At 40.6% G+C, this 23,852-nt stretch overlaps 1 protein-coding gene across 2 annotated transcripts in view; it reads left to right on the plus strand.

Annotated features, from left to right (window-relative positions):
* The window catches only part of HNF4G (hepatocyte nuclear factor 4 gamma), a 44,876-nt gene that overhangs the window by 8,882 nt on the left and 12,142 nt on the right, over positions 1-23,852 (plus strand). For both annotated transcript variants that reach the window (XM_061601591.1, XM_061601600.1), the window contains exons 3-5: positions 9,689-9,860; positions 15,561-15,655; positions 22,746-22,852. In XM_061601591.1, the coding sequence (XP_061457575.1) occupies positions 9,689-9,860; positions 15,561-15,655; positions 22,746-22,852 (374 nt within the window). The remainder of the gene's footprint in view (positions 1-9,688; positions 9,861-15,560; positions 15,656-22,745; positions 22,853-23,852) is intronic.

Consider the following 23,852-nt stretch of genomic DNA (forward strand, 5'->3'; position numbering starts at 1 on the left):
ATACAAAAATAAAGAATACAATTAAAATTGGTGTTAAAATTCCTATACCACATGATCTCTAAAACCTAAGCTTTGAGTATACGATTGGTGTTCAGTGCCAGAGACAAATAATTTAAATACAGCTTCTTTATGCTTGCCACAAATAAATTTAAACCAACTCTGTTTCTAGGATTCAAGTAAAATGGGCAATCCAAGATTAGTTTTTCTACAGAACCCAGAGGCCTTCAGAACTGTCAAAAGTTAAGTTGTATTGTTAAGGTACACTGGAGGCTACCAAGAAAAAAATCCATTGCCAACCTGAAAGTGACCCAAATGGGCAATGAAAGCAATGAAATCCTTAAACTGGTACATCAGCCTTTTGATGATCCTGAACTTTACTTTTTATCTGTGTTAAGCAGAGAGAATATAGGAACAGAGGATACAAGTCAGACTTTGCTCCGTCTAGCTCAGTATTGTCCACACCAGCTGGCAGTGGCTGTCCAGGGTTTCAGGCAGAGAATCTTTCTCAGCCCTATTTGGAGATGCTGGAGACTGAATTTTTAAAAACTGAAACATGTTTTTAACCTGTCACGCAATAGAGAATGAGCCATGAAAGAGTGGGACATGGGAATGTGTTGAATCTGCTAAATGTGGGCCCAGGCCTCCATAGCTAGTGCGGTCAAATGGGATATCAGAACCATAGAAAGATCAGACTGTTTCTTTTATCAGTCTCCTGAGGGAGCAAAGCAGCTATGGAGCTTCCATAGCTAGTGCGGTCAAATGGGATATCAGAACCATAGAAAGATCAGACTGTTTCTTTTATCAGTCTCCTGAGGGAGCAAAGCAGCAATGGAGCTTTTTTTGGGGGGGGGGGTTGGGTTCCAGGCAAAACTACTCTAGAGAAAAGAGTCTAATAGAATATCTTCAATTATAAAAGAGTTCTAATTGAATCCATGAATTTAAGGTGAGATGGAACATGGCGTGTGTGTGTATATATGTATATGTACAGTATATATATATACTGTACACACACACACGTATATATATACACACACATATATGAGAGGTATATCAAATTGTTTTCAATTCCTTGTCATGCAGACATATTGGTGACTCTTACCCTTTCCTTTCTCTATTATGAATGTTTCCAGGAGTTCACAAGTTTGGCTAGCCTTGGCCACCAAGCCAAAAATTGTGGTCACCTAGCCCTGCCCCATCCCTTGCTGGTTTGGTTAAGTAAACCCCCTGTCTCCCTTTACTGCAGGCACCACAGTCTAGTAGCAGCTCATGAAATCCCCTCTCATAAGGAAAAGATGTGTGTGGAGCTTGCCTATATGGTTGCCTTCGTGCCAAGTTGCTGTAAGTGCTGTCTAAATGGTTGCCAAAGAAGTACCCTGCATCCCTTTCCTTTGGGGAAGATAGTACCTCTTGCTCTGGAGCAGGAAAGTGTGTGGGGAGGCTTGGGCTGCTTACACGCCATGTTTTTAAAGCACATTTCCCCAAGAATCTTGGGAACGATAGTTTGTTAAGGGTGCTGGGAATTCTAGCTCATGGGAAAACTACAGTTCTCAGGATTCTTTGGGGTGGGGAAATGCACTTTAAATGTTTAGTGTGTACAGGTCTGTGTGGTTGAAGGTTTCTGATCTCCTTGGCAATGTGGCAACCAAACCACTCCCAGCTTTCTTCCCAGCCTTGGAGCCAGAGGATCAACCCCACCTCTGCAGCTTGGAGGCTTGGAAGAAATCTCACTTGCAGCAAGGGTGGCAAGTGAGAAGGTGGAAGCCTGACTGTAGTATTTGTGGAATCGCTGGATGACTACTTTGTGCTGGATCAACAACTTCAATTATCTGAGACTCTTCCCCATTTGAGCAAGGTTCAGAAAGCCACGTTAACTATTAATGAGATGCAACAAGCCACAGTTTTACAGCTCTTTCAGGGGAGTGTATCATACAAACAGTACATTGCCAAGTAATGAATTACTTTGATTGTGTGTGTGATAGCCTGTCAGCAAATGTTAAGAGAACACAAAACAGGAACTCTGAACAGAAGATCTAAGAAATTGCTCCTTCCTAGTGTATTTCTAGTGTATTTCATCATCTACTGTATTTCTGTGGAATGGGTGCACCTGCAACAAACAAATGGACTGACTGTTTTCAAAGGGATCCTAAAAATGTATTTGTGTCTCACTGCATATGTGCAGAGTGAAGGACTAAGGCTGGAGCTTGCAGTTTTTCCCTTACCACGCACCAAACCTCTGGTACGAATTGGGATCTAATTTGGTAAACACAAGCAGGCCCCGTATATTTAACCTGTTCGCCCATTTCTGTGGTGAATATGTTGTATGGGGGAGAGTACTCAAATGTAGATTCCAGATCATAGTAGAAGTTCTGTCTACATGCTGTGGCAAAGTGTTCACAAGTTAAGAGGCTTGCTTCCATACCCTGCCATTGTGGCAACCAATATGCTGTAATTTATGGTGAACTGCATTTAAGGCTGCAGCTCTCAAATTCAGAAGTCCCATCAAATGCCGTTTTTCCTGTTTCTGTGAACAACCATTCTCATAAGCATATAAGAAGAGAGCTTGGAAAAGTTACTTTTTTGAACTACAACTCCCATCAGCCTAATCCAGTGGCCATGCTGGCTGGGGCTGATGGGAGTTGTAGTTCAAAAAAGTAACTTTTCCAGGCTCTGAGCAGTACCTGTGTAGCCCAGCGTTTGGTTCTCACATTGCCCAGTCAGATGCCTATGGCAAGTCAGCAAGCTGCACTGGAGTTCTCCCCTCTCCCCGCTTGTGCTCTCCAGCAACTAATATTCAGAAACATAACACCCCTGGTACTGGAGATAATACACAGCCATCATGGCTTGGAACCATTGACGGCCTTAGCCTCCATGAATTTGTCCAAACCCTTTCAGACCCATCCAAGCTGGTAGTCGTCATTGCATCTCTTGGGAGCAAGTTCGATAGTCTACCTCTTACAAATGTGCAGCATTGATCCAACCGTAGTAATGTTTACCACTAAAAAACAACATCCAGACTCTCTTCCTGAGGAAATAGATTTTTTAAAAAAGAAAAATAATGTGTGTGGTATTTCTAAGAATACATAAAACTTAAGCTTGGAACATGCAAGCTTATGGTACTCTTGTTCAAATGAGGGAAATTAAAAAAAAAAGCACCATGATTTAAGCATGATTTGTGAAAGCATCTATGGGCTTAAATAACAACTGGGGCCCTTATATATTTCCATATATCCAGAAAGTCATATTTGCAGGAAGATTAGCAGTGTGTATGAAGATAAGAGCCTGCTGGATCAAGCCAATAGCCCATCCAGTTCAGTATCCTTTTCTCAAAATGGGCAAACAGATTCCCATGGGAAGCCAACAAGCAGGACCTGAGCGCAGCAGTGCTGTCCCCACTTGTGATTCCCAGAAACTGGTGCCCCCAGCAGTGGAGTTAAACCCTAGCCATAGCTTATATTCCATGAATTTGTCTAAGTTCTTTTAAAGCCATCCAAGTTGGTGGCCATCCCTAACTCTTGTGGGAGTGAATTCTGTTGCTTAACTGTGCACCGTCTGAACAAGTACTTTCTTTTGTCTGTCCTGAATCTTCTAACATTCAGCTTCATCGGATGTCCCCTAGTTCTTGTTTTATGCAAGAGGGAGAAAAACCTTTCTCTTTCCACTTTATTCACACCATGCGTAATTGCATATACCTCTATCATATCCCCTTGCATTTCTCTTTTCTGTAAACTGAAATGTCCCATAGGGAGTTGTTCCATCTCCACTGTCATTTTGTTTGCTCTTCTCTGAACCTTTTCCAGCTCTGCAGTATCCTTTTGAGGTGAGGTAGCCAGAATTGTGCACAGTATTCCAAGTGCAGCCGCACCATATATATACCATAATGGCATTATGATATGGGCATTTTTATTTTCAGTCTCTTTCCTAATGATCCCTAGCATGAGATTTGCCTTTCTTGCAGCTGCCGCACACTGAGTTGGCGTGTTCATTGAGCTATCCATGATGACCCCAATGTCTTGTTCCTGGTCAGCCATTGCCAGTTCAGACCCCATGAATGTAAATATGAAATTTGAAAGGGGGGGTGTTCCCCAATTTTATATCTATATAACTTTCTTGCCACTTTTGACTTAGAGAAAGGGCAACAACGCAGTAGGAAGTGCATATTTTTTCATGCAGAAGGTTCTGGCTTCAATATTAGGCTTTTCCAAGCAAGGCTGGGGAAGATTTCAATCTAAAATCTTGGAGAGCCATTGCCAAGTCAGTTGCAGTGCTGAGCTAGATGGGCCAATGGCCTGGTTCGTTATTAGACAGTTTCTGAAACTAAGTTTACCATATGATGTTCCCAAACGTCTTTCCTGTCTGGCTACACACAAAGAATAGTAAGCATCACGGTTAGAAAAAGTATTTCTGCAACAACATTTGTTGTTATGTGCCTTCGTCGGTTACAACTTATGATGACCCTATGAATCGGTGACCTCCAATAGCATCTGTTATAAATCACCTTGTTCAGATCTTGTCGATAAGTGCCATCTGACCTGGGGGTCTCATCTTCCAGCACTATCTCATGTTGCATTGTGGATACTCTGTTCATAGGGTTTTCATGGCAAGAGGTATTCAGAGGTGGTTTGATATTGCCTTCCTCTGAGTTTGGATGCGTCTTAGTCTGGTGTCTCAGCTTTGGCTATTCTGCCCTCGGTGCCCCTGCTAGGAGTCTAGCCTCTTGGTCTAGACTCCTGACGGCATTGCTCTCAGATTCTTCGACACTCTCAAACCCCCTCACCATGTTAAGGTGTGCAGCTTAGAGGAGGTCTGCCACAGCAGTCTTATTTATTTTCAGAATTTCCCTTTCTTCCAGGGAACTCAAGCTCCTCCTCCCCATTTTATCCTCACAGCAACCCTGTGGGTTAGCTTAGGCTGAGAGATGGTGATTGGCCCAAAGTCACCCAGTGAGCTTCATGGCTGAGTGGGGATTTGAACCCAGGTCCTCATCCAACTGCTATACCACACTAGGGATTCTCATATTATAGGATTTTTATTGTTTTAAACCATGGATTGTGTGCATTGTAAAAGATGGTTGGTTGCTGGGTAACTAAAAAAAGAAAAAAATGAGATTATTTAAAAAAACTGGAAGCTGATTGGAACTCCCATTTAAAGCCTCCCATGAAACATTCTGTGATTGTCATAAGGATTTGCTAATCACGTCTCATTAAAAAGGAAGAAAGATAGAAGGCGGAGTATGGCACATTGAATTGGTTTTATAACTCCTGCCATTGCAATATGTAAGTGACATAAGTTAACACTTGGATTATCAATTACTGATTGCCAGAAAAACAGGGTGGATTGCATCTTCTGCATTGGAGAAGCAGTCATTTTCAAGGTTTATGTTCAATGATGAGGATCTCTGAGCCGGTCCTGGACATGGAAATGGCAAACTACACTGAAGTCTTAGATCCAAGTTATACTAGTTTGGAATTCGAAACAATGCAGGTCTTGTATAATGGCAGTGGTGAGTTTGCATATTTTCAAACTTGAAAACCTTCTCTCAGACATGAAAGAGAAATGAACATTATAAAGGGTTAGCCAAATTTTTCACTATTAATAGTGTAGATGAGGTTTACTTTTGAAAATTACATCTCTCTCTTACTCTTTTTTCTTTACACTTCATCACGAAATATGTGTTAATAACATTATACCATGTTTATGGTACAGAAAATAAAATGCCAGTTCTATATAATAAAGTAACTGTGTAGGACTGTCATTGATCAATTAATCAAATGAAGAAAAATGTTCTTTCAAATGAAGGTTCTTTCTGCATTTATTTTATTTACTGTAAGATAAATGAGTAACTATCTTTGGCAGTTTGGGAACGAGGGATATTTTCAAACATGATATTTTAAAATGACAGTTAAGATACAAATGTCCAGAGGGAAAAATAATTGGCCACACAGAAAAATATCTTGATGTGCATTTGCAGCTAATATGTTTACTATACAGTAATATTTCCAGAGTGTCGATATACAAACTGGAGTGAGTTGTTAATCACAACAACTTTTTACAAGCTAATAGTTAGCTGAGAGAACTTCTAGCTATTTAATTAAAGTCACTTTTTAACTTCAGTTGGGTAGGAATTGCTTATGCAAAGAGTTTTTTTCTCCTACTGTGGTCAGAACTAGTGAGATGGAATTGAAACAAACCCTGTTTAACTTTTCATATAAAAGCAGATTGCCTTGGTTATACAAAATAGATTGATCTCTTTTGACCATTTTGTTTTGTAAATAAAAGTTCATTCTTCGTATCTTGCATCAAGATAGCCAAAACTTAAATAGTACTAGTGCAGATTACTTTTTGAAATCTATTTTAAGGGGTTTTCCACAATGCAGATGTGGTCCCTTGGTATTTATTGTTTATTATTTATTTATTTATTATTTAATTTGTATCCCGCCCTTCCTCCCAGCAGGAGCGGCAAAAAAAGCGGTAAAAACACTTTAAAACATCATAAAAACAGATCTTAAAATACATTAAAACAAAACAGCATTAAAAACATTTAAAAAAACAACTTTAAAAAAGGGTTAAAAACATTATTAAAGAACATATTAAGCAATTCTAACACAGACACAGACTGGGATAGGTCTCAACCTAAAAGGCTTGTTGAAAGAGGAAAGTCTTCAAAAGGCGCTGAAAAGATAGCAGAGATGGTGCCTGCCTAATATTCAAAGGGAGGGTATTTATTGTTGATTATTATCAAGGGGAACAAAACCATTGAATGAAAGAGAAATCATTGCCCCATGATTTTGAGAGTGTATACTCCCTTTGCTTTATTTAAAATGTCTAGCTTTTGCACTGAAATACATATAATATCTTGGTGCTGCTGTTCAGCTTCATGAAGGTGATTTAAATATTAAATGTTAAGTGGAACAATACTGGAAACAAGGAATTTGTAGGGAAGTATCTGCTATAAAGTTATAAAGTTTGATGATATATAACTTACAACTGTGATTTTTTACAAGACCAGTATAACTTTAGTGTAACTATTAATTCTTTGTGGAATGACATCTCATGGATTGGATATTGAAAAAGTTTGTAACGACCCAGATAACTCCGCTTGAATGTCACAGACCTAGAACCCTTAGCAACTGGGTGAATGCCACAGTATTCAGCCAGAGCTACATTTGGATAATATTTGAGATTATGTATAAAGAATAAATCCATGTGATTAGCACAATTTTCACTGTGAAGTGTGATCTTTTCATGAGAGATAGGCAGGGAATCTAATGATCACTAGGACACAGAGCAGCATAAAATGGTTTGTATCCAACTAAATCGTACTCAGAGTACACTCACTGAAATAAATGGATACTGAGTAGAACATAGTTGGATAACAAGCCAATGTGTTTACTGCACTAGTTGAGAAAATCTTGAAAGTGTGTGATCAGTTGCTTAGTCTTAGCAACTATAAGACTTCCTACATTCATCAAATGGTGGTATGTCACTCAGCATAGTTTCTGACACCCCATTACCTCTCCATGTTTTCTAGTCTCTGTCCCTTAACAAATCCCCAGAACAGAATTTTCCTTGCAGCATCAAAACCCAAACCCAACATGCTCCCACCAAATTGTGTGAACAATTTGAATTGTTCACCCACAGCTGAATCACTTAAAATTATGTCAATGTATTAATGTAGGTGAATTTGTTCCATATACAGTGTTCTATTTTTCTGGTTGCAGAATATAGGAATTGCAGCATTCCAGCCCTGCAGGTGTTGGTCCAGCCAACCCAGAATGTTGCATGCAGTAAAAAGGAAAGAAAACGGCACACAAGTAGCACCAAGCAGCTGAGGTCTTCACCTGTAGTTGACCCTTGGCTGGATTAGAATTGCATACTTCTTCAAAAGAAATGATAGATTCTGTCAGTTTAAACAGTGTCATTCACCTGCCTCAGAAGGTTGAATCCAGACGGAAACCCTAACCCATGATGACAGACCCTACCTAAGTTGGTTGAACCATTTTAGCAGCAAGTTCCTTGGCTGTTTGGGGAAAGGCCATGGCATGGTGGTAGAACAATTCTTTGCATGCAGAAAGTCCTTGGTTCCATCGGGAGAGTTGCTGCCAGTCAGTGTAGATAGTGCTGAGTAGATAAACCAATGTACTGACTGGTTAAGACACCTTTCTGTCTTTCGGTACAGGGGGATGTGTAGATTGGGGGTGGAGGGTGGTGGTGATTGCAGGTTACTCAACAGTAGAAGGTGGCAAGCATCCAAAAGCAAAAGGAGAAAAAAAGGGGGACCCCGAAATGCTTGGAAAAAAATGTTTATTTTAATAAAAGCCCAACGAGTTTTGGCCATGCAGTAGTTTGCCCTTCGTCAACGGCTGTAAACAAAATCATACAAGAACTGGTCTAAAAAGAATGTGAAAGGGATCATCAATATTTTGTGAGATTCACAGGAGAGGAAGAAAAACTAAAAATGCTGACTCCAGGGGTCTCAGTGAGGGGTTAGAATTTCTTCCTCTCCTGTGAATCTCACAAAATATTAATGACCACTTTCACATTCTTTTTCCTCAGTTGTATGCCATTCCCTGTTATACCTGCATTTAGGCACATGGAAATGGAAATTGACTGCCTTCAAGTCGATTCCGATTTATGGTGACCCTACGAATAGGGTTTTCATGGTAAGCAGTATTCAGAGGGGGTTTACCATTGCCTTCCTCTAAGGCTGAGAGGCAGTGACTGGCTCAAGGTCACTCAGTGAGCTTCATGGCTGTGTGGGGATTCGAACCCTGGTCTCCCAGGTCATAGTCCAGCACCTTAACCACTACACCACACTGGCTCTCTAGGCACCTGGGGTTGTGTATATATGAGCATGCTCAGTGAATTCTTCTTTGTGGTCATTTATCATTTTGAGCAGATTTGCTAGAAAATAATATTTTAGATCAGTTCATGTAAGTAATTTTTTATAGTTTAATTATGTATATATGGTTTTATGCTGTATGAAATTTATGTACATTAATGCTATGTGTTCTTATTATTTTGTTTACAGCCGCTGACGAAGGCCAAACTACTGATTGGCCGAAACGTGTTGGGCTTTTGTTAAAATAAACATTTTTTCAAGCATTTTGGGGGGCCCTTTTTTTCTCCAATTGCAGCTTACTTACAGAGAGTCAACAATGTTCTTAGCCACTGTCAAGTCATTTGAAAATTAACACATGGTGATTTTTCCAGCCTCCAAGAAAATGTTGCCTTATGGCAGAGTCTCTCAATTATTTACAGCAACAAAGATATTTAAGTGGTTAGATGCATATTTGGAGCTGAGCAAATTGTGTCAGCCCTCTATCTTCTATTGCAAGGCTTGGAGTTTAAACAAAAAGCATTCATTGTGATGAGCATCATAAATTCTGACAACTGGGCACAATAGGTTTGAAAGCATTCATTAGAATAACAATCAGGGGTAATTAGGCATGCTGTGTTTTCGGCAATCTTGAAATGGTGAATGCTAATTAAAAGAGAAGGCCAGTAAAATCTCTTGGTGTAATTTAGGCTGCAATCAAGTACACACTTATGTGGGAAGAAGTCCCATTGAACCCAATGAAGCTTACTTCTGAGTAGACATATATTGGATTACAGGCTTAGTCACAGTGTTGCATTCCTCTCCTGCAAGGCTTTACTCCTAACTGTGCACCTTGTTGTTACCCCGCTTCAGACAGTTGCTCAGCGGAGCCACTCAGTATGAACACAGCAGACAGCGTGGTCGGTGCCCTTTGTGCAATATGTGGAGACCGAGCAACTGGCAAGCATTATGGCGCCTCCAGTTGCGATGGATGCAAGGGATTCTTCCGACGCAGCATACGAAAGAATCATGTTTACACCTGCAGGTATGAGAAATCTCAGATTCCAGGGATCTTTCATACAGTATTTATTTATTTGAGCCTTTGCTATCCTGCTCTTCTTTGTAAAACTAGAATTGAATATATGGTGAAGGCAGATGTCATATTAAAGCGAGGGGACTATAGCTTGGTGGTAGAGCACCTGCTTTGCACGCAGGAGGCCCCAGGTTCAATCCCTTGCACCTCCAGTTAAACAGATTGGGAAACAGTCCCTTCGGAATCTAGTCCAGCATTGTTAATGCCGGTCACCACTAACAATACTGGACTAGATGGACAAAAAGGGTGACCTGGCATAAGGCAATTTCCTATGTTCCTTGAAGTCTTTAAGGCAAGGATGTGGAGCCTGTGGCCTTCCAGGTGTCAGCACGGCCAAGGGTCAAGAGTTGTGACCCAACAACATCCCACCCCTGCTTTAGGGGATGTGAGTCAAGGTTCATATTTGCATGTTAGTTGTACATCATTTCAAGCTGAACTCTGGGCCAGTCAGTTTTGCCCTTGTTCCCATGTTTCATGCGAGGTACCACATTTTTGAAAAAGCATCACATGTATCTTCATCAGTTCATCAAGTTTTTGATTTGCTGAATTTTTTTTAAATGGAAAACATTTACAAAACAGTTTTGACACTGTAGGGTCACTTCATTCATTCATATTGTTTTAATAATATAAGGGAATTCCAGGCAGCTTACACAGGAGCACTGCATACAATAAATAAACAGAATATAAAATAACATCAACTGAAACATCAGTTATGGAGATATTAACATAACCAATATAATACATCCCAGGAGAAAACTCACTTCAAATTGCTCTAGTTCAGCCATGTCTTTGTCAAACATCTAAAAGAGTAAAGTTTCGGGGCCTGATGGACCATCTTTGAGAGGCCATTCCACAAAGTAGGTGACACTATCAAAATAGCTTTACTCTTGTTAGCTATTTGTGGCTGTGCACATACCATACTTTTAAAGCACTTGACTTCCCCCAAAGAATTCTGGAAACTATAGTTCACCCCTCACAGAGCTACAATTCCCAGCACCCTTAACAAGCTACAGTCCACATGATTCTTTGGGGGAAGGAATGTGCTTTAAATGGATTGTGTGTATGCATCCTTAGTTGTCTCATTCAGCAATGATACCTGGAGCAAGGGCTCAGATACTGAACAGAGTATGCAGGGAGAAACATGCAAAACAAGGTCAGAAGTCATTTATGCGTTTAAAGGTTAAAGCCAGCACTGTGAACTGAGCCCAGAAATGAACTAGCAATCAGTGCAAATTGAAGAAAATAGACGTAGCATGTTATGAATGTCTAATGCCAGCCAGAAATCTGGTAGTAGCATTTTTGACTAATTGAATTTTTGAATATTTTTTCAAGGACAGCCCCACATAGAGAATGCTACAATAGTCTAATATGGGCATGAATGAGAATTCCAGGGTCTGACTTTGTCAGGAAGGGTTGTAACAGGTATACAAGTCAAGCTAGAAAAATGCAGCCCTGACACTAATGTATCAAAAAGAGGCAGTGGTCAAGGGAGTGACCCGGAGCTACTGACCTGATATTTTGAGGGAGTGCAAACTTGAGTCAGATAGTCCATCAGCAACAGTGTTACCATTTTATCTGGATTAAGTTTCAGCTTGATCTTCCTCATCAGTCTTTCCCAGCTGTCAAACAACAGTTCAGGTTTTCCTCTGTCTCCCTAGGACCAAATGTAAATGAAAGACACAGCTAAGTATCATTTGGATGTTGTTGTTAAATATTGTTACTCTGTAACTCAAATTTCCAGATAAAATGGAACCCTTGGGGGGATAAGATGGAACCTGTGGGATCCCATAAGCCACAGGCTATGGAAGATAGCAGTGTTGCCCCAGCACCACCTTCTGGGTCCTGCATTTCAGTAATGAATAGAGCAGCTCAACACAATGGCACTTGCACCCATTTCTGCCAGGTGCTTCAGAAGGATACCATGGTTGATGATGCCTAACATCACAGAGAGATCCAGAAGAATCAACAGGGTTGCACTCCCCCTGTCCCCCTAGCAGGAGTCATCCATTAGAGTAACCAAGGCAGTGTCAGGCCTAAAAAAGGACTAGAAAAGATCCAGATGATCACTTTCATTCAGAAACCCCTGGAGCTGAGCTGCTGATAGTTCTTGGTGATATCATGCATACCAATAGCCAATTACAGCTGTCCACAGCCAGCTTTTGCTGCAACTTGAAGAACCATCTTCCGTCTCTGAGATTGACTCTGGAGAGGTAAAATTACATTTGTGTTAAATGCAGTGAAAGTTCTTTAATGGCTTCACCGCTCTATAAAGGTCACATCTGGCTTCACTCATATCTAAAATCAATGCATAAAAAAAAAGCATCACAACTGAATTGAGAACAGGTAGTAGCACTATTCAGGCATTGTTTCCTCCACTATCCCGCTCACTCTGACTATCACATGATACAAAGAATGGGGGCACAATCCCTGGCGCCTCCCACTCTGTCATGTCTTTGTCACTGGTTCCATAGCCCTCCGTGTTTTGGGAGCTGAATGGCTGCAGAAGGGAGCGTACTCACAAGTAGAAAAGTGGATGATCAAGCTTCAAAATTGTGTGGGCGGACTACATATGTAGAAAGTCTCCCTGTTGTAGAAGTTCAGACCTGGCACATGGATTGGTCATGGTGATATGACGGAAGGGCTAGGGCCGCTCTTCGTACCTTATGTGATAGTAATCATATCGGGAAGGGCTGAAGAGGGCTTTTATCTAAGTGCCCCTCAAAACTGGATGGGTTTTTTTGCACGTGTGTGTAACATATGATTGACTCAATAAGATTAGATCAGTGATGGATTTATACTGGACCGTTCATACATAATTCCATTGTTCTGTGATGCTTTCCTAGTGTTGTTGTATTATTATCATCTGGAGGGGCACTGTTGCGCTATAGCACAACAAAAGCTGGACAAAAAATAAACCAGAAAATTTGTGGTATAAAAAGTTACAGGATTACAGCACTGTCCAAGTTATTGGACATGGACCGATTGGAAATAAATCAGTATGTCCACCCCAAAGCCTTTGCAGGCACAAACAGTGTTGAAATTAAAATCAAGTGTGACTGCCTCGATACCATCCTGATCACAGATCATCATGAATGCAAAATAAAAAGGACATCTGGAGGGGCCCTAACTCTTACAGGAGATTTAACAAGTTGTTTACTTAAATGAAAATATGTCTTTGGAAAGCAGAGCAGAATGACCAATGGTGAATTTCCTTAGGAATTTCCTTGAAGACGTTACTGGGGTTATTTTATAGGGAACTGCTACCTGGAGCATGATTTTCAGGTGCTGGACTCTTGTCTTTCGGGAGCCATCAAAGTGAGTGACATCACATGATAATCTTGATTGGGATCAGGGCATGCACAGGAACAGACTGCACCCCCAAAACTGATCTGATTCCAATCCTAGCAAGACTTGCTACCAGTAACAGGAAATCATGGTTATGGTGAAGGAGATGGGTCTCTTTACTTTCTCTTTCTCTTTTCCACACTCCATTGTTTAAATGGAGAAAAGATTTCTCACTGAATGGTTCTTGGCACATTAAAGACTGAAATGTTTTACCCAGCCTTACCATCCTGGACCAAACTATTTTCATTTGCAAGTGACAACAAGTGTTGATTTTGACCTTCAGATATTGTTTCACAAGTAATGCTCACTCTGAAGTTCCTTAGTATCCTCTGTATTATTTTATCCCATATATCTATTATTTCCCCCCTTAACTATGACTAGATCTGTGCTACAAGGTGCCCTCTGGCATTTTCTTTCATCCTCTTCTCATTTCTTGAGAAAGCTGCCTAGGACTGCTGCTGAGGTTAAAAGGTACTCTCCCTCCTGCTATTACTGTCACTTGACTTATCAAGATGTTTGGTTATCTTGAGACTTTCTGATCCAAATATATCTATATATGTTAATACTGAAATCAGTGGAACTTTAGTATTTATCAGTGTGTATTTGATTTTAAAAAAATTTAAGCACTTTATTGCATCAGTTCATTTTAACCACAGCAGCCCAAGTTATTACCCCAGCTAAAATGACAGTCTAACCCAGTCATGCAGGCAAAAACCATCCAGCTCTGGCCAGGGCATCCTCTTGTCTAGCCTGTTCCTTACTTGAAACCCTGTGTTGCCTTCCGCTAGCACCCAGACTAACATGGCAGTGTCAGAACAGTGTCCTGGTATAGCACATCACTGCAGAGGAAGGAAGCATTTGCAGGGGTTTCAGTGCATCTCAGACTGGGAATCTTACCTAGTTCTGCCACAGGAGCTTCACTTGGAGAGTTTGGGTTTGCTTTTAAGTTGGGTGAGGAACCTTTTTCCCATGAAGGGCCATTGACCCACTGGAAACGTTAAATCACTGATTTAACGACAGCATTGCAGAATGGCACAGCTCTTTCTCTGTGTGTGTCACCCCATGCTTTTTCTTGTTCTCTGTACCCTTTCTCTGACTTGCCCTACCCCACTCTCTCACACACATGGGTGTGCACACACTCTCACATGAAGCAGAAGAGGAATCAGTTCCCAGAGGGATGGTCTGGAGAGCAAGAGTGAGCACATAATGTCTGGAGAGCTGGGTGATTCTGTGTGAAATTAGATCTAGGGCCATTGGGCTGCTGGTTCTCCATTTCAGTTGCAAAAGATAGCTTGGTTGCAAAAGGGAGCCATTTTGGTGTAGAGGTTGGAATGTCTGACTAGGTGTTGGAGACCAGAGTTCTAATCCTCACTCAGCCATGAAGCTCACTGGGTAATCCTGAGTCGGTCACTGTTTCTTAGCATAAGCTACCCCACAAGGTTGTTGTGAGGATAAAATAGGGTGCCATACATACCACCTTGAAGGAAAGGTGAGATATGCATGCAATAATAAATAAATATCAAAGGCTGTAGTCATCCTTGTTAAAGTAGCCTCCATGAACAAAGGCAGCCTGCCTTTGAATTCCAGATGTAAGGCACAAGCAACAGCAGAGGGCTGTTGCCTTCCCTGAATGCTTCCTAGAAGCATCTAGTAGACCCTTTGGAAATAATAAAATCAAAGAGTTGGAAGGGGCCTATAAGACCATCAAGTCCAACCCCCTGCTCAATTCAGGAATCCAAATTAAAACATACCTGACAGGTGGCTGTCCAGCTTCCTCTTGAATGCCTCCAGTGTTGGAGAGCCCACCACCTCCCTAAGTAATTGGTTCCATTGTCATACTGCTCTAACAGTCAAGAAGTTTTTCCTGATGTTCAGTTGAAATCTGGCTTCCTGTAATGTGAGCCCATTATTCCATGTCCTCTGCTGGATTAGGCAAATCTTTGGTCTGATGTAGCAGAACTCTTTTGTTTCCTATTCCCGACCATTTGCCCCAGCAGGATCAGATCCAGCTGTTAAAAAAAAAAAAGTCATCCTAAACATTTACAAGACCGGAAGCAAAATTTATGTGCCTTGCTTTCACAAGATGATGAATAACCTAATGGGATTTTACTTGCCCATCACAAGGAATTATTCCTTTAGAGGAATGGCAAAGAGAAATGTTTCAAGGCTGATTAAAGAAAAAATACCAGTGAAGGTTGATAGTTGGAGACATTGTTTTGACAGTGCCCATTAATTGTTCCAGTCGTGCTAATCAGGATCCTCCTTTGCTTGCACTCTAATATATTTACCCTCGATTCTGTCCAACAGATTTAGCCGGCAATGTATTGTTGATAAGGACAAGAGAAATCAATGCAGATACTGTCGTTTAAAAAAGTGTTTTCGTGCTGGGATGAAGAAGGAAGGTAACTTTTTTTTTTGTTCCGAGAAAAACACTTTATATCAATTAGCAAGAAATAAAATCTATAAGCAAATACCTAATGAATATATATTGGTGGTGCCTACCAAGGAAAGAGATTTTTTATAGCAGTAGAAATATGTCTTCTATAAGACATTGGCTTGCTATGTAATTTTTGGCTAATGCTAAGGTTTGACACAGGCTATTTCAAAACAAAAGAAAAGAAAACATGATTTCTTCTGCTGATTTCATAAGGTGCAGGATATACTTTTAGTTAAACTTGATAACAAATATGTAACTATCCTGAAGTCGGCAGGTACACAATGTGGCCTCATGGACAAATTGGTGGATTTAGGCAAGTAAGATGAGTTCAAACTGGCTCAGCTATAAACTGGTGACCATAGATATGTCACATTCTCTTGGCCTCAGATCTTCATCTGTGAAATGGCAATAGTATAAGAATTACTGCTATTACTAATTTTATTGCAAAGCACCTTGTGCATTAAGTTCTATAGAGATGGAAGAGGAGTGAATGAACTGTTGATGGAACCATGTTTCTCTCTATAAAAACAGGTCCATGGGGTTCTGCTACAGTTTAGCATGTCCAAGCAATTGATCTCAAAGTAGGCATAGCTAAACTGTGGAAGTCACTCCCACAAGAGGTAGTAATGGCCACCAACATGGATTACTTTAAAAGAGGATTAGACAAATTCATGGAGGAGGAGGCTATCAGTGGCTACTAGCCATGATGGCTATGTTCTGCCTCCACTGTTGGAGGCAGTATGCCTCTGAAGACCAGTTGCTGGAAATTGCAAGAGACTACTGTTGCATTCAGGTTCTGCTTGTGGGCTTCCCATGGGCATCTAGTTGGCCACTGTGAGAAAAGACTGATGGACTAGATGGGCCTTTGGCCTGATCCAGTAGGGCTCTTCTTGGGTTCTTATTTTCTAGGCCTGTGTAGATAAAGAAGCAGGCTGTTTTTGGATCTCAGTTGTTTAGTTCTCAAGCCGGTGAAGTTTCTGGACATTTCCTTGACATTCTTCCAGATTAGTGAGTTGCTGCCACTTACTATGAGGAAAAGTATATCACTGCAATTGCTCACAGTGTTCTGCTGAAAGCAATACTAGCTCACTCTCCTTAACAAGGAGGGCCAAACTAGACTTGATATGTAGTTTTCTGCTCTCCTCAATAGGCTTTCCCACCCCTCCCTATGAAAAGCAGCCTCTGATGCTGCAATGGGAAATAGAAGAGCAGCCGAGAGAGGCTGCTGAAAATTGCCACGGCAAACTGCTTTTCTGTGTGAAGAGAAAAGATACAGGGTTCCTGCATCTTTTCCCATGGTGAGACCTTGAAGGGACATTTTGAGCAATGAATAGCAGGAGGGGAAAGGACAGGATGGATAGAAATTAATTTTTAAAAAGGTTCACCATCCCATCCCATGCTATTCCACAGAGGCTGTTTTTCATTAAAAAAAATGTTTTGGGGAAAGAGACGCGTGACTATCAGTGTTAAAAGCGCTTTGTATACAACAACAGCTTTAACCCCCCAGTATGTGTTGGAGTCAAGATCATTTTAGATAAACTGAAGGAGCTTCATTGGAAGGCAGCTTATACAGTCACACTAAACAAACAAACAAATCCCATCTGTTCTGAATTCCACATGAAAACATTGCATGGTGGTTAATTTTGAAGTCAAAATGGGGTAATAATACCAAAACTCTTAGCATACAAGGGAGAAAAATGACTAGTTTGGTTTTCATTTGCCACTGACATATTCAAAGTTGGAACTAAATTTCAGGATGTTAATAGTCAATTGCAATGTTATTTGATTTTGCCCTGTGTGGATGTGTGAGAGACAAACAGAAACTGCTTAGCGCTTCTTTGAAAAAGCCTGTTGCCTTGCTGTAGAAGTCTGACACATCTACTTGTCACATCTACTGGGAGGAGGGGCAGGATATAAATCAAACAAACAAACATAAAGGTACTCCCATAGATTCTCAAGTTCATAACTCTGAAAACCCTTCCCTGGATGCATTCCGCCGAGCATTAAAAACCTGGCTCTTTGGACAGGCCTTCGGGACCTCCGGGGTGGGCTAAGCTTTTATCACTATTACTGAACGCCCGTTGTTTACATACTGTTTTATGCTGTAATTTAATCCTTTATTGTCGACTGTATTGTATTGCTATGTATTTTAAATCGTATTTTAAATTGTATTTTACTGGAATTTAATTGTGTACGTCGCCTAGAGTGGCCTTGGCCAGATAGGCGACACAAAAATTAAATTATTATTTATATTATTATTAAATTATTATTTAAAACAGAAAAATGACATATTAAATCTTCATTTACCTCATAGATATGATTTACTTGGCAGCAATTAAATGGCTGCAGTTTGAACTAGTAAGGTAGCAGTTATGTCCCCACCTACCACTGTTGTCCATGCACTGGTGACCTACAGGCTGTACTACTGTAATGTACTCTATGTGGGGCTGCCCTTGAGGTTGGTCTGGAAGCTGAAGCTGGTGTGAAATGCGGCAGCACGACTGCTTACTGGGGCAAGGTAGCACCAACATGCCACCCTGCTGCTGAAAGTATTTATTTATTATTTGTTTTATATCCCGCCCTTCCTCCCAGCAGGAGCCCAGGGCGGCAAACAAAAGCACTACAACACTTTAAAGCATCATAAAAACAGACATTAAAATACATTAAAGCAAAACAACTTTAAAAACATTTTTTTTAAAAGCTGGAAGACTTTTTAAAAAAAAAATTAAAAAAAGGTTTAAAAGCATATTAAAAAGCAATTCCAACACAGAAGCAGACTGGGATAAGGTCTCAGCTTAAAAGTCTTGTTGAAAGAGGAAGGTCTCAATAGGTGCCGAAAAGATAACAGAGATGGCGCCTGTCTAATATTTAAGGGGAGGGAATTTCAAAGGGTAGGCGCCACAACACTAAAGGTCCATTTCCTATGTTGTACAGAATGGACCTCCTGATAAGATGGTATCTGCAGGAGGCCCTCACCTGCAGAGCGCAGTGATTATAGTGAAGTATTGCACTGGCTACCTATTAGCTACTGGGCTAAGTTCAAGGTTCTGATTTTGGTGTACAGCTTGGGACCAGGATACCTGAAAGACCGTCTTATCCCTTATATACCCAGTCGATCACTGCACTCTGCAGGTGAGGGCCTCCTGCAGATACCATCTTATCTGAAGGTCCGTTCCACACAACATAGGAAATGGACCTTTAGTGTTGCGCCTATCCTTTGAAATTCCCACCCCTTAAATATTAGGCAGGCGCCATTAGGCAGCTTCTTTCTCTTTCAACAAGCCTTTTAAGTAGAGATCTTATCCCAGTCTGCCTCTGTGTTTGAATTGCTTTTTAATATGTTTTTATAGCCTTTTTTAAAATATGTTTTTACAGCTTGTTAAAAATGTTTTTAAAGATATTTTGTTTTAATGTGTTTTTAAGGATGTTTTGTTTTAATATATTTTAAAGTCTGTTTCTATGATGTGTTAGAGTGTTTTTAGTGCTTTTGTTTGCCGCCCTGGGTGCCTTCTGGGAGGACGGGTGGGATATAAATCGAATAGATTTAAATAAATTTAAAGTTAATACATTTAAATTTAAAATAAATCTAATAAATCCACCTACCCTGTGGAATTCCCTACCCTAAAATATTTGACAGGCACCATTTCTGTTATCTTTTTGGTGCCTACTGAAAACCTTCCTCTTTCAACAAGCCTTTTAAGTTGAGACCTTATCCCAGTCTGCGTCTGTGTCAGAATTGCTTTTTAATATGTTTTAAAACTTTTTTAAAGATGTCTTGAAAGGTTTTTAAAAATGTTTTAAGGATGTTTTGTTTTAATGTATTTTAAAGTCTGTTTTTATGATGTTTTAAAGTGTTTTTAGTGCTTTTGTTTGTGGCCTGTGCTCCTGCTGGGAGGAAGGGCGGGATATAAATCAAATAATAAATAAATAAATACCTGAGAATAAGCCCCATTCAATGGGCAGGACAGTCCAAATCCCAGCCAGGCAACAGTGAGGTATGCTAGAGTGGTGGAGCCATTGCCACTAATCTTGTTGCTCACATCAGTCAAGGCAGAAGGCAGGTGGCAGGTAATTGGGCCCAATGACGTCAAGTTACAGCAGTGGAGCTGGCTCAAGATCCAGTGGATCTGAGGCCAACACAGCCCGATTCCCGGAACATGCCATTTGGGGACTTTCTATGGGCTACTGGTACGTTCTGTAGGCAGAACATGGAGATCCATGCCTGCTGACTAATGTTCATGTCACTCTGTGGGTGGAGGGAGGCAAAGGCCAATCCAACCCCTAGCCTAACACAAAAGGAATTTGCATTGCAGCCTTAATGTCATAAAACAGGTGTGATTAATCTTTGGTCCTCCAGATGTTGCTGAACTACATGGCCACATTCACACTACACATTTATCCCACTATTATTCCACTTTAAACAGTCATGACTTCCCCCAAAGAATCCTGGTAAATGAAGTTTTTGAAGGGTGGTGAGAATTGTTAGGAGATCTGTATTCTCTGGGAAGGAGGACTGACCGTTTGCCAGTTGTAGCTCTGTGATAAGAAATCTCCTAACAACTCTCGGCACCCTTCATAAACTGCCCTTCCCAGGATTCTTTGGGGGAAGCCATGACTGTTTAAAGTGGAATAATAGTGGAATAAATGTATGGTGTAAAAGTGGCCCAAGTCTCATCAGCCCCAGCAAGCATGGTCAATGGCCAGGGATGATGGGAGTTGTAGTTCAGTAACATCTGGAGGGCCAAAGGTTCCCCACACCTGTCCTGAAACCTCAGTCGCAGGACTATATTGCTGTTTACATGCTATTTTTATCGCTTCTCTATGTAGTATGTATGACTTCACCATAATCTAGCCTTTATGGAGTTTGCAGAAAGTCTTGCATATACTTGACAGGGCTTTCCTCTTCTCCCCATCCCACATGAAAGTTAGTTTCAAAACGCCTCCAGCTTATAAGGGATCCCAGGGAATTTGTAACAGTTAAGGAACAAAATGGCCTGGACATAGGAGCTGTACCAGTGTTCTTCCATTATTGTATTTTTGTTCTCCCTTGAGTTCTGCATGCTAAGGAATACTATTTCATTATATTTTTACCATAGGGTTATCATATTTTTTCAAAACCAGCTTTTCAAACTGACTAGTAACAAACTTTTAAAATGAATTGTGTACAGGGAAAACATATTTTTGAGAAATTTCTCATTCTTTTTTTTAAAGTAGTTTTTAATGCAATGCTACCATTTATGCTGGACGATGTGGCATAATCTGATATTTAATGCATAACTACATTTTGTTGTTGGGGTGCTGAGTTAAGGAATGAAAACAGATAGCATTTCTCCAGTTAAAAAAGACTGTAGCATCATTCTTGATTCACGTCTACATGACCATTTATCACTTAGTGTTTATCACTGTATGACATTTCTTATTATGACCTTAATAAAAGGCCCATCAGTGAATGTCCTTGGCTAAGAATCTAGTGCGCCTTCACTATAAAGTGTGTTCATTCTTCATATAAACTGCGGAACACTATATAGTGCACTGAGCACATTTTTATTGAAGCACTGGTGATGGCTTCTCAACTTCTCTGATGCAGATTGCTTCCTTAAAAAATAACAAGCAGATCATTGGAAATACAACTGCTGCTCTCGTAAAAGGTTTATGAGGTTCTGTGTGGAATAAAGAAATATGTTGATCACAACTATGCTTTTCTCTCCTTGATGTGACCTTGGACATAAGATAGGTACAGAAGAGCTGATGGGGAGCTTTATTTATCTCTTTCATTTTTGCATTAAAAGGAACACCTTGTTGATCCACAAGCTCCTCAACCATACTGCTGCACAAGCCTTGTGTTTCCACCATGCCATTCTCTTTCCAAAGGCTCTTATATGATTATTCCTGTTTCAAACCATCTGCTCAAAACTCAGTTTTAATACTAACATATCTCCATGCCATATCCTTAAAATTTAACTCGGTCTGAAAACCATTTTTTAAGGGAGCTGAAAGTGATTTTAGAGAGATTTCACTTTCTGTGGTTAGGTAGGGAGGAGGCTTTTGTTTGATCCATATTTTAAAGGGAAATGACCTAATTCACTGGTCCATAATACTAACATCTCTTCATACTATAGCCTTAAAAGTTAACTCTGAAAGACTTTTTTAAGAGAGTTGAAAGTGATTTTAGAGAGATTTCACTTTCCATGGTTAAGGATATAGGAGACTTTTGCTTGGTCCACGTTTTAAAGTGAATTGACCTAATTCACTGGTCCTGGACTTATACGCAGATCAGAACATAGCTATCAACTGGATTGCTTATCCTCCCATAACATTCAATCAGCTGCTTCAGCAGTCTAAAAGCTTTGTTTTTTAAAAAGGGAAAGATTCAGGACTGTGTCTAAAAGTCATGAGACTGTGTGGCTTCAGAAAGTCTCAAGTCAGAATAGTGCTCTTTGTAAACATTTATTATAATGCAAATATAAAATGTTACAAAAATGTTTGCCATTCCTCTCTCATGAGCCTCTGAAATAATATCATGACCAGCTTTTTACATCATAGTCTGTGGTTCATACAGTTTCTTAATAACACTTTGGCTGCACTCAGACATCATGTTAAGATAGGGCTTTTGGCTTATCCTGGTGTGTTATAAACAAACATGGTCCCTGATTGCTCTCGCTTTTTTCCTCCCTGGCATTAAGTTAAACAAATCAGGAAGCTTTGGCTTCCCATTACATCTGAATCAAAGAAAATGATTTGTTGCTCCCTAAACAACCACAATTGCGAGCCGTCCTTAAGACATGGTTTATTGTTGGCTTGCTGTATCTGTTATGGAGAAACGACCCACAAGCCTGGGCTTGGACATAATGGCAAACCAAGGTTTCCAGGTTTGCTTAACGTGCTTATGCCAGGGAAGGAGCAAAGTGGGAGTGATTGGATAGCACCCTGCTCATTCATGGCAAACCATGGTCAGTGATAAACCCTAGTGATATGTGAACATAGGCTTTGAAGACCTGCTCAGCATCATGGTCTGCATGCAAACAAATGGACACATTTCCTTTGTTTCTCCGCAGCTGTACAAAATGAACGGGACAGGATAAGTACAAGGCGAAGCACATCTGATGGCAGCAACATTCCTTCTATTAACACATTGTCCCAGGCTGAAGTCCTTTCTCGTCAGGTACAGCAACCCACCATCAAGGCCTAAAGGATCACCTTGACCTTTTGAATAATGTGCTTTATAAATGCATCTATCCTCTTGCATGTGCAGTACTGAAATGAGACAGGAAGATTCTTTCTAGAAAATTATAATCTTACTCAGCTTCTTTTATCATAATGCTTTGTACATCTTTCACTTTCAAAATACTTAGCTGCCTGATTTGGGTAGAGCCATTAGCCCCATTTGAAGCAATTTGTAAGCGACCGGATGAAATGTTTTCCCAACCACTTTTCTACAGTGGAATATCGAGGGTTGAAAGCCTAATTCTAAAGATATACTTTTGCTGTAACAGTGACAACAGAGTTTGGCTTGTGGGGTGGGGAAGGATAAGGGAAGGAGATGTACTGTTGCTCTCTATATGAAGTCACCAAAGAAGCATGCTGATACGTTCTGGTCGTTCATATAATTCAGACAACACTTATCTTTGATGCTGCTTCTCCCTCCTCCCTCCCTATCCCTTCCTCTTACAGTGTGGTCACCTTGCTCCTCTTTATTATTATTGTTGTTGTTGTTGTTATTTATTACATTTATACCCCGCCTTTCTTTGCTCATGAAACCCAAGGCGGCTTCCATTTGGTTCCCAGGCGGTCTCCCATCCAGGCACTGACCAGACCTGACTCTGCTTAGCTTCAGCAGGGAGCTGGCCTTATGTGTCTTCAGACCATATTCAGGAACCCCTTGCCTTTGGATCCCACCCTTCCTTCCTTCCCCTGCAACTCCTTGACCCTGTAGTGTGGCTGCAGAAGTGACTGCCACGGAAAGGATAATCTTGAACAGTGCAGTCCTATCCATGCCTACCCAGGAGTAGGTCTCCTAGAGTTCCGTGGGGCTTACTTCCAGGTAAGTGTGTAGTATAGGATTGCAGCCCAACTCTCTCTCGGCATGGATATGAACAGTCCATAGGCTATAGACTCGCTACATGGGATATATATGGAATATACTCACTCTAGACCAAGGGTGG

Source organism: Rhineura floridana, chromosome 1, assembly GCF_030035675.1.
Source record: "Rhineura floridana isolate rRhiFlo1 chromosome 1, rRhiFlo1.hap2, whole genome shotgun sequence".
Lineage (NCBI taxonomy): Eukaryota > Metazoa > Chordata > Lepidosauria > Squamata > Rhineuridae > Rhineura > Rhineura floridana.